At 32.5% G+C, this 17,144-nt stretch overlaps 2 protein-coding genes across 2 annotated transcripts; one reads left to right on the forward strand and one right to left on the reverse strand.

Annotated features, from left to right (window-relative positions):
• The first annotated feature begins 6,362 nt into the window (after positions 1-6,362).
• LOC129298669 (uncharacterized) lies at positions 6,363-12,476 on the forward strand. Its single transcript, XM_054937087.1, is given in 7 exon segments — positions 6,363-7,144; positions 7,237-7,329; positions 7,332-7,426; positions 7,571-7,616; positions 10,652-10,734; positions 10,826-10,942; positions 12,055-12,476. Coding segments are annotated over 7 exon segments (696 nt in total). The 5' UTR covers positions 6,363-6,954; the 3' UTR covers positions 12,127-12,476.
• A 613-nt stretch (positions 12,477-13,089) lies between these two features.
• Positions 13,090-17,003, reverse strand: LOC129298670 (uncharacterized; the record flags this gene model as incomplete). The annotated part of the gene is given in 9 exon segments (XM_054937088.1): positions 13,090-13,146; positions 13,541-13,764; positions 13,925-14,286; positions 14,329-14,680; positions 14,683-14,968; positions 15,392-15,563; positions 16,311-16,348; positions 16,599-16,718; positions 16,819-17,003. Coding segments are annotated over 9 exon segments (1,796 nt in total), but the record flags the coding sequence as incomplete, so codon positions are not given.
• Between the last annotated feature and the right edge of the window lie 141 nt (positions 17,004-17,144).

Below are 17,144 nucleotides of genomic sequence, written 5' to 3' on the forward strand. Positions count from 1 at the left end.
CGTTAAGTAACTTCACAGTTTCTAAGATGACAAGGCTATAACAAGAATGTGAATCAGGTTGTGAATAAAAGGCATCCACAATAATCTTAAGGCCAGCGAAGCCTAGCTTGTAGGGCACCAAAAGGTGACAAAAATGAAATCAAGATCCCTCATCATGCGACTCATGCATATTTAGCATCTCAAAATCCCTTACCCAAGATGTGCCTCGATTCCATGATAGATGAATCAAATTGTATATCCCAAGTCAACTTTATTCTTCAATATCACTAACAAGGGCATCACGAATCAGAGCATTTCATGAATTGCAGCATCTCAAAATTTAATTTAAGGATTAATTAAATTAATTGAGAAAATAAGAGTAATTAAGTATTTAAGAGAGTTTAAAGATGTAATTAAGGAGATATGTGTATTGAGGATCTGATTTAAAACTTTTGTGAATTTAAGGTGTTAATTGAGAAATCATGAATGATTGAGATCAACTAATTGTTTAGGCATTTAATTATAATCAAAATTGGGCCTAGAATCATATGTGGGAGATATTTAGGGTCTAAATTAGGTTGTGGGCCAAATTTAGGCTCAAGGTATTTGGTTTAAGTGAGAAATTACAAACTGTACAATTTGTCATAGTGAAATAGGCGTTAGCCACCACAAATTGTGGTTAATGATAAAAAGATTTCAATTAAAATTATGATCACAAAATAGAAACATAAAGGCAAAAATAGGCGAGGCTAGGTGCGAAAATCTTGAGCCCTACTAGGGTTTCTACATTTCCTCCATTAGACTTGATTTTGTGGCTCTAATGGCTTAAGGTAATACTTCTAATCCTTCCTTATTGTATAATTTTCACTTTGAGCTAGATATTATTATTTTGGTTTAAGTTTTCTTTCTCAGGAATGGTCATCATGTTCAAATTTTATAAGTTGTTTGAGATCAAATAAGTGTTATTTGTGTTGTTTTGATATTTTTTATCATAAGGGGTGCTAAAATCCAAAACCTTAAAGTTGTTTTGGATTAGATTAAGCTAATGACATAGATAAACAATGGTTTAGAGTTAACATTAATACTACTTAATTAAGTTTAAGCTCAATGAAGGTTAAATAAGTTAATGGAAGCGAGTTTTGAGGTTGATTTTGCTTAATCATGCTTCATGGGAGTGCTAAGCCTTAATCATGATTAAGGGATAATTAATAATTATTAGCCATTAATGAGGTTTAATGATTTTAATTGTAGAGTTGATTACTCTTGGAGCCGGTTGATTACTTGAAAGCTCCTTTGAAATTTAAAGTATTGGTAGCACGAAAGTTAAGGTAACTAAAAATTAAATTCTTATAGATAATTATTGTTTGCAATTATGCTGTCAATTGCAATGAAAAATGATAATATGGATATACAAACATATTGATAGTGATTGTTTTGAATTATATGATTTATGGCCATGAGCTTGTTTGGTGATGAAATGAAATGGTATGAATGATTGAAGTTCAATAAATGATATTGTGATTATTAATATCTTAATGAGTATTGATTATAGCATGTGAATTAATGAGTTTATATACAAAGAATGTGAATATGTGATAAAGTGATTAAATATTTATGGCATGATGCAAAGAATTAAGTTGAATACATGACTTGATAGGGTAATCTCATGCTTGATCAAAGTTGTTAAAGTATATGATGTTGATATGTCATTAAGCATGAGTTTATGATATTGGCATGAAGCTTAAGTAGTGGTTATTCATGCATGGCTAGATAATGCACTTGACTATGAGATAAATTAATTAAATTTGCGTGCATGTTATGTCATAGAGTAACGTGAGCATATTACATAATCATGGATAGGTGGGAGTTCATATAAAAGAGTAGGGTGATAAGGAAATCTATGTGATACTCCCTAGTATCATGAGGCCATAATGTTTTGGTCCTTTATTATTACCTTAAATTAGGTGTTACCTTAGACTAGGTATTGCCCTGGATTGGGCAGGATGACACCCCATGAGTTTAGAACAAGAGAATCTATGGTTCGAGAATGAGTATGGGACCTTGACTGGGTCACCTTTTATAATTAGAGAGTGGGCCCAATTTGGTCAAAGATATAAGGATGGGGTGCATATGATCATGCATAATTTATATTGCATTATATGCCTTTTGGTTAATGATCATTAGTCTTATGATACATGTTGAATACAGAAAGGTTTTTATTGGCAAATTCCTTGCTTGATGTGCTTGTATTTGTCATATTTTTATATACTTGAATTTATGTACTTTAGTTATTGAGATTGTATAATCTCACTCCCGTTTGTTAACATTTTTGTTACGGGATAATAAGGCGAAAGGAGAAGGGAAATACTTTAAGGTTAATGACTAGAACTTGTTATTGTAAAGTCTCTAGTCTCTTGGTAGTGTAATTGGATGCATAATTTGCTAACTTGGAGATTGATTGTAACATGCTAACTAATTTGACATTTGCTTGTGACTTTTATTGTTTACACTTAGGCATTTTGTTGTGTGGTCTTCATGTTTTGGAAAGGGCCGATGTTGCAATGTCTTTTGATTATTATCAATATATATAAACAAATAATGTGATCTATACATGATTGTAGTTTATGCATGTGGAGTGTGAATAAAATTTAGATCAAGAGAGGAGACACTTCAGTGGTGTTTGTGGTATTAAAAGCTTGCCTCAGCACTAGTATTCTAGAATTCTCCTTTGGTATTAGAATGGGATAAACCCAAAGCCATTAGATAAATCTCTTAATTATTTACATGTAGATAATTGTATCACCTTAATTAAAGGTTGGAATTATAAAATAGGTACCTCAGAAGTCAATAGTTAAGGCTGTTCGATATATGTTGTGAATGTACATGTGCTAGGGTGGATGCTACACATGAATTGGTCGCTATATTGAATTAGTAGTTGGCCACGGTGGGTGACCTATTTGCCACTTGTCGTGGTGGACGTGCAATAGGTTGTGATGAACATGTCAATTTCGCTATCTATTTTGCCCTTGTTTGAACTAGGTTTAAATGCTCAACTTTTTTTTCATGTTTTTGCAAACTTCTACACTATGATTTTAAGTATTTTTCAAGTGTTTATACATCATAAATCTTCTTCAAATAATTTTAGGATTCTATCATTCCTAATACTTTTGAAGTCAATTGAGAAAATAACTTTAATCAAGGTTGATCCTTAGTTTAAGTGATTGGTTTAATTATGTGAGTTTATGATTGGTTAATGACAAAGGTCATTACATGAATCATAATCAGTTAACTTACTTGGTCTGAGTGTAAACTTTATAGTTCAGATCCATCAAATACACCGTGAGTTCGAGATATAAGGCAGATTAGGGACTAAGGATGACTGGTTGAAGTAGGGGCAGGTGACACGACGAGAGAGGGAGATAGACCATGTGGTGCAATGAAGCAGGGAGATAAGGAAGATAGACATTGTGAGTTCCAGTCTTCCAGATTTGTCGGAGACACTATGAGTTGAAGTAGTAATAGGTGGCGCAATAAGGGAGAGGAGATGAGAAGATGCAAAAGGCAATACTGCAATGAATTAGATGGGAGAGGGTAGGATGATGCAAAAAGAAGTCATGAGGGCAAGAAAAGTATTGATAGGAAGAATGAGAAAAATAAGAGAGGCAAATTTGAATAGCCTACTATGATTGCAGGCCAATGAAACCCTAACCTTACACACCACACATAGGAAAAAAAATTAAAATCCAATTCACAAATCACAATTCCCTCAACTCACAGTCAATAAGAAAGGGGTTCAAGATTGTGAAGGAAAAGTGCATTGTAGATGGTTTATGAAATTTTGGTAAAATATTGATATTGATATTGATAATTTATGGTAGCTAAGTTGAATAAATCCCCTTAAAGGTCTCACCAAGCACCATCAATATTATAGATTTAATCAAACATTGTCATGTAGGTATAAAATATAGAGAAAATATATCAACATAGAAATCTACCTTTTATTGTACCTTATAACTTAATCTAGTGGTTGATGTGATTATAGAAAAATAGTTGAAATGCATTTCCATATATATGCCATTTAACTCACCTTTTCATTTGTGTCTAATCAAACATTAATTTTTAAGTATGGATGAAATTATACAACTGTGGTATGAATAATTTCTAAGTAAGAGAATTCGAGACACTTATAAAATTTCTATAAAAAATTAACACCTTTTAAATAATGTCAGATGTCTAAACCTTACTTTATTATAATCTAGTCTTACAAGAATTTGGTATGGTTATTAAAGTTAAAAATATTCAAAATAATTATTTCTTTAAAAACTAAAATATACGTAACTATTTTGAGCTTCAGATGGCTTGCATATCATTGCTTGACTTTTAACTGATTAAAATTAATGCCTTAGGTTACATGTTGACCATCTGCTCTCTTCCCTGTTAAATTTTACTATTTATATCATTTCACCTTTTTATTAAATTAAATAATATGTCATATCACTCAAACAAAAAGCACTTGGCATTGACATGACATTTTAAATATTTTAACTATTGTATTAAGATTTTTAAAAAATACTAAGAGTTTTTTGTGATTTCATTAAGATAAGGAAAAAGTTAAAAAAAATATTTAAGGAGAGAAAATAAAATAAAAATTTTTAAAAATATTAATTTTTTTATTATTTTTAAGAATTTTTTTAATTTTATTTCCTTCATATTTTTCTCTTCAATCAAACGAAATATAAAAGTTCTATTTTATTATGACAAAACAATCTCCTGCTATTTTTTAGATATTAATAAAATAATTAAAATTTCATGTTAATTGCAAGTATCGTTTGTTAGAGTGATATGATATATGTTCAATTAGAAAAAGCGAGATGGCAAAATTGTTAAATTTAATGGCAGGAGATTCAATAGTTAAAACTTAAAAAAAATGATAGAAAAATTCATTTAAATTATGTAAATAATAGATTAGTTTTACAAAATAGCATAATTTTTTTGAAGTCCCATAAAATTGTTCTGTTATTAGAAAATTAAAAAAAAAGACCAAATTATTATCAAATAAAATAAAAATCTCAAGCCTTAATGTAGAGCCATTTTTGTGAGTTATTGCCTCTACTTCTTCTTAGTGTTCTCCTCCTCTTCTGTTCTTCGTGTTCTTCTTCTGGTCCATCTCTTTCTCCTTCTCCATCTCCTTCTCCTTCTTCTCCATCTCCTTCTTGTCTGTTTTATTTCTTTTTAAGTTTCTATACGTGGGTTCCTCTGTTAGTTGTGTTGTAATGAGTAAGTTTCTTTTTTTCCTTGAAAATTTCTCCTCTCATTCGTGATAGTTGAAGTTAATATGAGTTAATGTGCAGAAATAATTGAGGTTTTCATTTTCTCTGCTATATGTGGATATGGATCCTTACTCATGACTAAATGATAAATAATATATCATTTTCAGTTGTATTATAAATACATAAACCAAAGTTGTGAATGATCAATACAAAGTTATGAATATAAGAAGAACGTTTAAAAAAATCTTAGATAGTTGTCATTTTTTTAAGATTTTCTTATCATTTAAATTAATGAAACTTGTTATTTATTGGATTAAAGTGGTAATTCATTTTTATTGATTTATTCAATTTACAAAGAATACTGATAAATTATAATTTCTTGTTGCATTATTACGAATCTAGGGATAAAAGTTATTAATATAGGAACAAAAATTGTGAATGAAAAGTCGCAAATTTTCAACACCTGATATATATCAAAATCTACATATGCAGAGTTGTGAATGATTATTGAATTGTTGCGAATTTAGAAACAAAAGTTGTTAATATAGGAATAAAAGTTATGAATTTTTAATACTTGATGTATATCAGAACTTGTAGATATGAAATTACAAATGACTATTGAATTGTTGCAAATTTAAAAATAAAAATTGTTAATATAGGAACAAAGTTGTGAATGAAAAATTATAAATTTTCAACATTTAATATATATTAGGGCTTATAAATCAAAACTTACGAATAGTTATTAAATTATTGTAAATTTAAAAATAAAAGTTGTGAAAGAAAAGTTGTGAATTTTTTTAAATTTAAATAAAGGGCAAATGTGTCATTTTTATAATTTTCTAATGATAAAAACATTCTTAAAACTCGTGAAAAATTATACCATTTTATAAGATCAATATATCATTTAAATAATTTAAAAAATTTTATTGTTATTTTTTTAAAAACTTAAAATATAAAATTTCAGGATCTTAATTTTAAAAAATGTGATGATACACAATGCATCTATATTTTTTTTTAAAAAAATGATTGTAATTTGCCAGCAAACCATTATGTGTTGACGTGTAGCCGTAGGCTAGTTTAGTTGCTTTTTCCATCTGCTCGTGCTTGGTGTGACGATGGCCAAGGAAGCTCCATCTTCAGGCAGATTGAAGAAGAGTTGCTGATCTGCAATGCATTTAATCTTCACAATTCTTAATTAGCAGAGCCACGCAAATTACCACCACCTTCATCAACGAATTTTTTTGAGTCCCGAGGTTCGCTCAATACAACAAAGACCTACCATCTTAAGCTTTTCATCGAGTGTTCGGATTTGAGTGATACTGATCAGTCTTGCGATTGTTGAACTTGAATTAAGTATTTGAACTTTTGGATTTACCCCATTCTGCCAATTGCCTCGCTTTGACTCATTGGAATCTTATATACTATGCCTCACCCCTCGAAGTTCTGGAATCGGGATCCGCCAGGGTTTTGATCAACTTCGTGTTACTGCTTGTCATCGAAGAACTGGTAACCGTAAATGCTGGGGTCACGTGACTCACGTGCGCATATCCTAGGTTCTCTTTCGTGACCACAACTTCTCTTCGTACTCGGGTCTCATTCCCAATATCAAGTCTCACCTCACCCCACAACTATCCTTAGGACCAGAGCCAATATTTTTCCCCCCTGTTTTGTTTGGATGCTAAGCTTCAAGAGGGGCTGAGTTTTGATGGCACTGAGCGCTTCTTCATTGGTAAGAATTAGTCCCATTTCATATCATGGCAAATCATTCTGTACAAGATTTGCTTGTAAGTCCTCTGGGCTTTCACTCCGAGCTTCTGCGAATCCAAACCCCAAAGCTCGTTTTGTTGCTCGGCGGAAGGAGTCGGTTACTGTTCAGCAACTCGAACGTCCCCTAGGTAATGTTAAGAGAGATTTAATAACCCCTCGTCCCGTTTGGATTTGGATGTGTATTTAATTCGGAATTTGAAATTGTTTTTGTTGGTTTCAGTTGAATATATGCGGTTGCCTGCCAGTCAATATTCTGTTCTGGATGCTGAGAGGATTGAGAGAGTGAATGACAACACTTTTAGGTGTTATGTGTATAAATTAAGTTCTTCTCCTTTGAGGTTTGTCCAGTTTTGCTGGTTAGGGTGGAAGAGCAACCCGACGGGTGTTGCATTAAACTCCTGTCCTGCAAGGTACGACATTTTTTCCCCTCAGCTCTCTCTTTCCCCCTGACTTTACTGTTGACTTGGTAGTGTTTTTTTCTTCTTTTTTGGGCGTATGAATTTCTAGTGGATTTATTTCGTCTGATTTTTTCTTCGTTTGATGTTGGGTGACAGCTTGAGGGTTCGCCAATTGTTGCTGCTCAGAATGACAAGTTTGATGGTAAGGAGCAATGGCTAAATATTTTATTATAGAAATGTGAACTCGTTTTATCTTATAAGCTTTGTTACAGCATTGCATAAATACAAAATTGTGTTGATCCTTTTATGTGCAAATTGTAGCATAAAACATGAACTTTTCAACAACATCCACGTTGCCAATTCTAAGCTTTGACTTTCATTCAAAGTGCAACAATAACAAGTCTTTATCCTACTAGGTGGGGTCTGCTACATGAATTACAAGACGCCATTGTGTTCTATCATTTATCAAGCTTTTAGGAATATTATTAATTAACAAATCGTGTTCAATAACTTCCAAGAGTGTTCTCTTAGGTGTTCCTCTACCTCTCTTAATCGGACTCAAAGTTATATGTTCCACTCTTCTCACTGGTGCCTCTTTTAGTTTTCTTTGTACATGCCCAAACCATTTCAACCAATTTTCTACCATTTTTTTCTTCAATAGGTGCCACCCTCACTTTTTCGCGTACGTACTTATTTTAAATTTATCTTTACGTGTATGTCCGCACATCTATTGTAACATTCTCATCTCTGCTACTCCAACTTTATGCTCTTGCTGTCCTGTTAGAGCCCAATATTCACTACTATATAACATTGCCAGATAAAACTTTCCTTTAAGTTTATTAGGCACCTTATGGTCGCAAATAATTCCTTTAGCTTTTCTCCAATTAAACCACCCAACTTGAATTTTATGTGAAATATCTTCACTGATTTTGCCATCATTTTAAATAATGGCTCCCAAATATCTTAATTTTTTCACTCGAGGTATAATTTGATCTCCTAATTTCACTTTCAAATTATTGCGAATAGTCCTTTACTAAATTTACAATATAAATATTTCGTCTTACTTCTACTCAGACGAAAATCTTTCGACTCCAATGTCCTCCTCCATAACTCAAGCTTGAAATTAACCTCTTCTCTTGTCTTCGCTATAAGAACTATATCATCTGCGAAGAGCATACATTTCAAAATTTCCCCTTGAATATGTTCCCTCAAAACATTTAAGATCAAGTTGAACAAATAAGGACTCAGAGATTATCCTTGATGTAGTCCAATCTTTATAAGAAAATCCTTTGTTTGACCACTAGGCATTTTTATACTAGTTTTTACCCCCTCATACATATCTTGTATGGCTTTAAAATATAAGCAATCCGTACTTTTTTTTTTCTAACGCTTTCCAAAGCACTTCTCTTGTTATACGATCATAAGCTTTTTCCAAATCAATAAAAATCATGTGTAGATCTTTATCTTTACAACGATACTTTTCCATTAATCCCCTTAATAGATAAATCACCTCTGTAGTTGATCTACCTGGCATAAAACCAAACTGATTCTCAAAAATACTTGTCTCCAATCTCAACCTGTGCTCAATTACTTTCTCCCACAATTTTATTGTGTGGCTCATGAGTTTAATCCATCTATAGTTAGTACAATTCTGAATATCTCCTTTATTTTTATAATAGGAATTAATGTACTTCTCCACTCATCAGGCATTTTTTTGGACCGTAAAATCACATTAAATAACTTAGTTAACCATCTCACCCCTTCTTCACCTAAACATTTTCACGTTTCGATAGATATACAATCAGGTCCGTTGGCTCTACCATTTGTCATTTTCTTAAGAGCTTCCTTTACCTCCTTATCACGTATTATTCGATAGAATGACAAATTTTATTCTCCTTCACCAGTTACTAAATCCTTCAAGTTACTAGATGAACCCTCTCCATCATTAAAAAGTTTAAAAAAGTAAATCTCCCATCTATTTTTAATTTTATCATTTGTAACTAAAGTTCTTCCCTCTTCATCCTTAATACACCTTACCTGTTCTAGATCTCTTGATTTTCTTTCCCTATTCTTGGTAATCTTATAAATATTTTGCTCTCCTTCGTCTCAAGGCTTTTATAAAATTCTTCAAAAACTTTAGAACGAGCTTCACCCACAACTCTCTTAGTTTCCTTCTTCGTTTCATTCGAAGTACACTTGTGATATTTCTTAATGAATTAGACCAGACTAGCCAAAAATGAGTAGACCAAGCCAATTTTGAATAGACTTGGTCTTGGTCCCAACTTTGACATATTTTATCATGGTAAGATTGGTCTACCTTTACTTTGTAGCTTGGATCTCCTTGGCAGCACAGCAATTGCAATAGCTGGATGGTTGTATATAGTACATACTACTACCCCTATCCCAATTTATAAGACTCTTTTGGGAGAGATTTGGTGTTCCAAAATATAAGATGCTTTGACAAAAATAAGGTTTTATTAATGATGTTTTTCTTATATTACCCTTTCCATTATATTCTATTTTTAATATTCTTTTATAAATGGAGTATTAAATGAAGGGTATTTTTTAAAGTTTATATTTTGTTTTGAAAAAAAAAAGGTTGTAAAATGTATTTAATGAGTTTTATTAGTATGTGTGATTTTATTTGAAATTGTTTTATAAATTGAGACGGGGAGAGTATTTCTTACTAATAAAGAATTTTGAAAGTCAGTCTACATTACATAACGTGTAAAGTTAGATGAGGAACTGTTGGCATTGCGTATGAAAATTAGGCCATCTTGGACTTTGCCCTGCAATTTGCCCAATTCAAACCAGTGACTGGAACTGCAACTACTGTGCCAAAACAAGAATTTGGGATGTCCAATTGCATTTGAAGATAAGAAACTGTCGGGGATGAAAGTTAGGCCAAATGAGTTTGGCCTGCATTCTGCTCCAAGCAAATCAGTAACTAGAATTAAAAGGTTAATGATATCACGGCACTCTTGTCTTTATTGGGAAAGTTGTTGCTCCTATAATTTTGTGCTGTAAACTTCTAAATCTCTAGAATTTTACTGGTATAATGCAATAAATAACTTTTTAGTGTAGGACAAGTGGCATAAGGCTATAGTAAGTTTAATCGTGTGGGATCATTAAGGTTTGCTATGGATTTGCAAGACTAAGTTTTTTCCAAAATATCCTATTCTTGTGCTGATGCTACTTTCAGGAATGCTTTAACGATACTTTAATATGGTAACACAGCTTTGATGGTGAACCGGATATCATGTGATAGCAATAGTAATAATGCCTTGGTGCAGCAGTTCTCTTCAGACACTATAATTGAGGTAGTAAATTTGGTTTTATATCAATTTTATGTGATTGCGTAACTATGGACCACAGTTTAAAGTTATCTTTGGATCAATATGTGGTTTCCAGGTAACCGTTGAAATTCCTTTTGCATTCCAATTAATACCGAAGGAAGCAATTGAATCAGCTGGGACTCAAGTTCTTGAACAAATACTAAGAGTTATGCTTCCCCGTTTTATGGCACAGGTTTGTGGACGACTGATGTAATAACAAGTTTCATTTAAAGTGCAAGTTTCCTTATTTCAGTTTATTGGTCAAATCATATGATGATGATAAGATAACAATTGTCGATGAAGATTACTAGCCTTTTGAGATTCAGTCTACTGTTAAAAGATCCTAGAAAATTTTCGTTGGAACTTTTAGAATGGCCTATTGTCTGTTGTATTTAGGGTCTGAACTAGATGAATTTTATGTATGGTAGTGATAATTTTTCATTGGCAGTCTGTGTGCTCAAATATCAATCGTTATAGTCTTTGCTTATGTATGACTGTTCATGTAATGGATATTGAATTTGAATTCTTGTGAGATAACCTATCAAAGTGTATTCTGTTGTTTATTTCTAAATGTCTGTTAACTTTGGCCTTTGTTCAATGCATTACCTCTTGTCTGAGAAAGCTTAGCGGACTGATGAATGATAGCAGCTTAATGTTTCTGACTTTTGTCTTTTGTTCAATGCATTGCATCCTCATCGTCTGAGCTGCTTGGTGGAATGATATTATGACAAACTTAGATGAAATTTTCAATTGGTTGAATATTTTTTTGTAGAACTTCAATTCTGTTTTCTGGAATTGTGACAAAAGTGGCTGAGGCATCGTGGTATAAGTAATTTGGTGTTATTTGAAAAAACCCAAAATAGTTCTGGATGAACAAACTTATCACCTGTTATTATTTATTGGCCTGTAAATAATTATTTGTTCTTAGTATATTATTTTGTAATTGATGCAATAAAATGTTACGGGGTGGTTAAGTGGTAATTGAAAACAAGTGGTAAATGACACAATTTAAAATTTAAGCACTTGGGGCAAATTTATTTTCAGACAAACAACAGGATCATAATTTATAACAAAATATTGTATTTAAAATCCCATGAAACTTCAAATTTATTCTTTTCTATGTAATTTATTAACTTATTCCTGTATTGAGGATCTTACAATTGCAATTTCGAGATTGACTTGTGGAAGGATCATCTGAAGAGCATCATGGTTCAATAGACACATAATCTAGTTCTGACTTGAGATAATAATCATTGACTTATCGTGTAATTTGATATATTTACTGAATCTCTTTTGCATTAGCAGCTTGTGAAAGATTACCAAGCCTGGGCTTCAGGAGATACCTCGAGGCAGCCCTTAGGGACAGGTGAGATTTGAAGACCAGGATCATATGGTAGTGATTGCCAAAGATGGTGATATCAAATTGTGCCTGTTTTGAGGTTGTGGAAATGCTGCCTCATTTTATGTACATAACTTCCTTTTGGTTTGAAAATTAAGGATAAAAAGGGTTCTTTTTCCTTTTGTATGCTTGGGAGGGCATCAAGAAAAGTTATGGGCAGTTATGATACAGCAATTGATAGAATTGTAAAGGAAAATGAATGGTGCCAATGTGCTCAGCAGCACGAAGAAAGAAAAATACCAGCAGATGCTTCATGTTGACAGTCTATGTATACCAACTTTATAATTACGACTCCTTCCAATCCAAAATATAGGTCATTTTCTAGAAACCCTGCATGATCTAAAATTTAAGTCATTGGGTTGTTCTTATAATTGTTTTTCCAAGTACATCTTTACTTCATTTATTTATTTATTTTTTGAAAAAATGGTCAATTAGAATTTCAATTGTCATTTAAGTCATTGGGTTGTTCTTATAATTGTTTTTCCAAGTACATCTTTACTTCATTCATTCATTTATTTTTTGAAAAATGGTCAATTAGAATTTCAATTGTCATTTAAGCCACTTGTATGGAGTATTTAATAAAAATCTAGTTGAAAATCCGTTAAGATTTCAACTATTTTTTTTTTAAATGTGAAGTAGTTACCAATGATATATATTATGGACCAGGGGGAGTACATGCTTGCATCTTCCAATTACAAATACCAAGTTATTAAGCTCACTATCATTCCAAGTTGGCCTATTACAAACTTTAGTTGAGTTATGTATGCCCCCTCGAAAAGAGATTAACAAATAAGAATGTGACTTCGCTTTATTTTTACGCTCATTCGCTTTCATGAATAGAAAAGATTTAAGTCAACTCTAAACTACTAACATATTTGATACTTGATGAATTGCATTACATCAAATAAATACATAAAACTAAGACAGGTTAAACCACTTTTTCACATCAAAACAACTTTCAAATTGTCTTCTTCCTTTTGTTTCTTCATTGCTATCACCTGAAAAGTTGGTTAGTAGAAAATAAATAATGAGATATGAAATCCCAATAGCTTTAAGCACAACTTGTAATCTTCTTTGTCAATCAGTCCCTCTTTTGCTTTAAGCTTCTAAGGAGAACCACACTAAGTTTTCCTCTCCAACAACAATCTGAGCACAAGCAGCATTAAGTATTAAAACTATTTAATTTAGTGGCTCTAGGACACACACACACACACACACACAAAAAGCCAATGACCAATGTTCATTCATATTGAATAATAGTATTGTATTTTATGTCTAAGGTTGCCAACTTCAAAGGATCTAAATTACAATAAGGAGCGAGACAAAACATTAATCAGCATGGAAGCAAAAGAATATCTTTCAAAATCAAACAGGTAAGAAAATTTTACCCACCTCAGGAACTGGGGCATTGTACATGTCACTTTCACTAGGTACTTCAGCTGTCAAGAAATTTGTACAACGTTTGTAACTTTTTTCTAAGGCAGCATTGGCAAGTTCCTTCATTTTCAAATGGGCTCTTGTTCTGCTGAGTTCATCTTCAAGATATGAGCAAAATTCCTTCCAGCTTTCAAGCTGAAAGTCTAGCTCCAAACAATGCATGTTTCCAACATCTCGGACTGTGTAAGCAAGGTAAACATCGGAAACTTCTTTTACAGGATATTCATGCTCATCTCTTCTTCAACCTTGCATGTTCACTAGGATTCTTGCAAGTCCTTGCTTCAAGCTCTTGCATGATCTGTTTTAAAGTTCTGATTTCTTGTTCAAAAGCATCAATACCTTCATATAGCTTCTTTTCAATGGTGATAATCTCTTGTTCTTTCTCAAATAGCTTATGCTTCCATTTCGCTTCATTTTCCTCTAAAATTTTGGACATCAAACCTCTTTCCTTAAGCATCTCTTCATCTTTTTCTGCTAGACTTTTCTCCAGAAATCTGACGGTACTTTCCATGTTCTTTATTTTCTCTTGCAGCTCTAAGCTCCAGAATTCCTTTAGTTCAATACCTTCATAGAGGCACTTTATTGGAAATTTAGAACTAGACATATCAAGATCTGAATCAGAAGAATCCATCCTCATTTTTCCTGGTAAAACTGGCTTCTTCAAATGAAAGTCATATTCCTCACTGTCATCATGCCCATGGCTATAATCTGTTCCATCTTGAAATTGAAACTTAGTCATTGACAGATCAATAATCTCCATTTTTTGCTTTTCTATTGTCTTTTCTAGCTCCTGAAGAATAGAGACAAGATCAATGTTGGACTTTAGTGCTTTCTTGAGCTGCAATTCAAAGTCGTTGTTTAGTCCTTTATGATACTCTATCTCATCTTTCAACTCCTTTATGATTTTCCCCATCTCTTCAGCCTGAAACTTCAAGTTTTCACTGTCATTCTGTTTTGCCATTGATGATTCCTCCACCATAGTTTTTAGTTCTTCAATTTCCTCCTTCAACCCATAACATCCTTTCTGCAATGCTGATAACTCCATTTCAAGCTCTTTCTCCTTGTCTGAATTGCTGCACAAGTCTTTCTGCAATCTTCCACATCATTTAACAACTTCCTAGCATTTGTCTCCCACATTTTGGCTTCTGCATTAAGTAAATTGATTGTGACCTCAGCAGCATCCAAAAGATCTGTAGATGATCCAAGACTTTTCGCCAATGTTGCATGCTGGCGGTGTGAAACTTGCTGCCCAAAGTCGTTGATTTGTTCTTGAAGTTTCATGTCTGAATTGATGGCTCCTGATGCTGAGTAGTTGCCATTATTAGAGTGATTTTCTTGTTGGTTTCCTGATGAAGAAGAACCTGATGCAAGTAGACTTGTTTCCTGTAACAACGGCAAAAATGCATTTTAGCCTCCTGACAAAAATTATGAGAACTGACCCTCTGAAGTTATAGTCGGTGGTGTTGATTTTAGAGTGGTAGTACAATACTAGGAATCTTTGTTGAACATTGAAAACACTGATTCTCAACTTCAGAGGATCTACATCGAAAATTATTCATTTTGAAATAAACCTTGTCCCAAGAGGCAAGAGGACAGGAATAATAGTTCAGAAGAAAAAGCAGATTCTAAAGTAATATATATATATCTTACATACAATACAATCATCTATAAAGTTCATTTTCTATGCTTTTCCTGTCTGGATTTTACTAAATAAGAACTACAATTTTTTCAGAACAGAAGTAAATTTACAGAGAAGAGTGGAGTAGCAAAATATATAGTTTCAGTAAAAAAGAAAGATTTTCATACATTACTGCAAAGTTCTGCAGGATGACTTGTGTTGTGCAATTGGTTACAATGTGACGGTCTAACATTATTGTTGAATGCGGTACTATCAGATGCATCTGATTTATCGTCTAGATCATCATAGTCAACATTCATTTCCTCCACATATGAATTTTCGTCGTCCAAATGCTCTTCTCTGAAAAATTAGGGTAACATGTCATTGTCTTTAACTTATTATCATAACATAAGCATACAGAAGGTTCATTGAGTTAAAGGTTTTGACTAAAATCCAATTTTGGTCATCCAACGATGTCTTTATCGATTCGACACAATGATCTTCTGTATGACTTTAGTATCTGGGACTGGAAGTATATTTATGTTTCAGCTCAGAATACTTGATTCTCAAAAAGGAGATCAGATATTCAAGGGAAAATAAAATTTAAAGAACCCCAAGAACATTAATTACATTTAAGGACCTTGAAATTTTGAAATTTCAGGTACGGGTCATGGTCATTGCTGGAATTAATTTTTTTTTGGGTTAATTGTTTCAACCATATTTTCAATAGTCATGTTTTAAATTTTCAGTACTTACTACTTACTCAGTTTTTCAATTTTTTCAATACTTGTCCAATTATCTTTTATGTTTTCAATACTGAAAATAAGTGTTGAATATATAAAAGATGAGTACTGAAAATATCTAAAAATGGCTTTTGAAAATTGAAGAGTTAAGTACTATAAATGTTAAAGATGAGTACTGAAAATTTAGGATACGAGTACTGAAAATTGGGAGCTAAGTACTGAAAATATGGAATTAATGCTTTTAGAGGGTCCTCAAATGTCATTTTTTCAATTTTCAATACAGAAAAGTCGCAGGTATCAAATTGGTGATCGCATCGTTTCTCAAGGACTTCAATTGTCCAAAGTGTTCACATAAGCTGCAAACCTGATATTTCTTGCTGGTGACAAACACTGAATCTGAACCTGAAAAAATAGAGAGGATTAGTGTTTCTTGTTTTACAATGATAAAGAACTGACTTGTTTGGTATGAATTGAATCATGATACAGGAATTAAATTGACATGTTTAGAACTTATTATATCTGATGGATTCAAATTACTACTTCTGAACAAGTTCTGCACATTTGCTTGTTCAAGTCTTGCACTCTTCTAGATCTGATAAGAGTAGTATTACTTAGATTAACCATATAGGGTAATAATTACTGGAAGTCTTACTTGTAAGATTGTGTCGTGGTAACAATGTTTCAAAGGCAATGATAGAGTGGAAGTTTCTGATTTGATGTAACTTGCCAAATCAATGGTGGCCTCTCCAAGGGTTCCAAACCTCACTGATCCCTATAATACCAATAATGTCAATTTTTAAATCATCAATTAAAAAAATAACGTGTGTGTTATATTGAAGATGAAGAAGAATAAAAAGCAGAGAGAGGCAGACCATGGCGACAACAAGCTTAATGAGATGATTATTAGTGTGTTGAGAAATCCAAATGGAGTGGAAAATAGAGTCTTCCCAATGACACACTCCATTTTGCACTGATGCTTTCCCCAATTTGCTGATTGTTTTTCCCCATTTTCTGCACTTGTTATGTAAATGAATAGCTTGTTCCACCCCAGTGGCACCTGCATACACAAGGCAGAGTAATTTATTATGATAATCAATTTCAATAAATGTCGAAATTGAAAATTCACATATTTTTTAGAAGTATAAGATATCAACTATCAATTACCACTTTTTAAGAATCTTAAATCAGTTAATTTTAT

This window comes from Prosopis cineraria, unplaced genomic scaffold (assembly GCF_029017545.1).
Source record: "Prosopis cineraria cultivar Desert tree isolate PC_DT_omini unplaced genomic scaffold, ASM2901754v1 PC880, whole genome shotgun sequence".
Lineage (NCBI taxonomy): Eukaryota > Viridiplantae > Streptophyta > Magnoliopsida > Fabales > Fabaceae > Prosopis > Prosopis cineraria.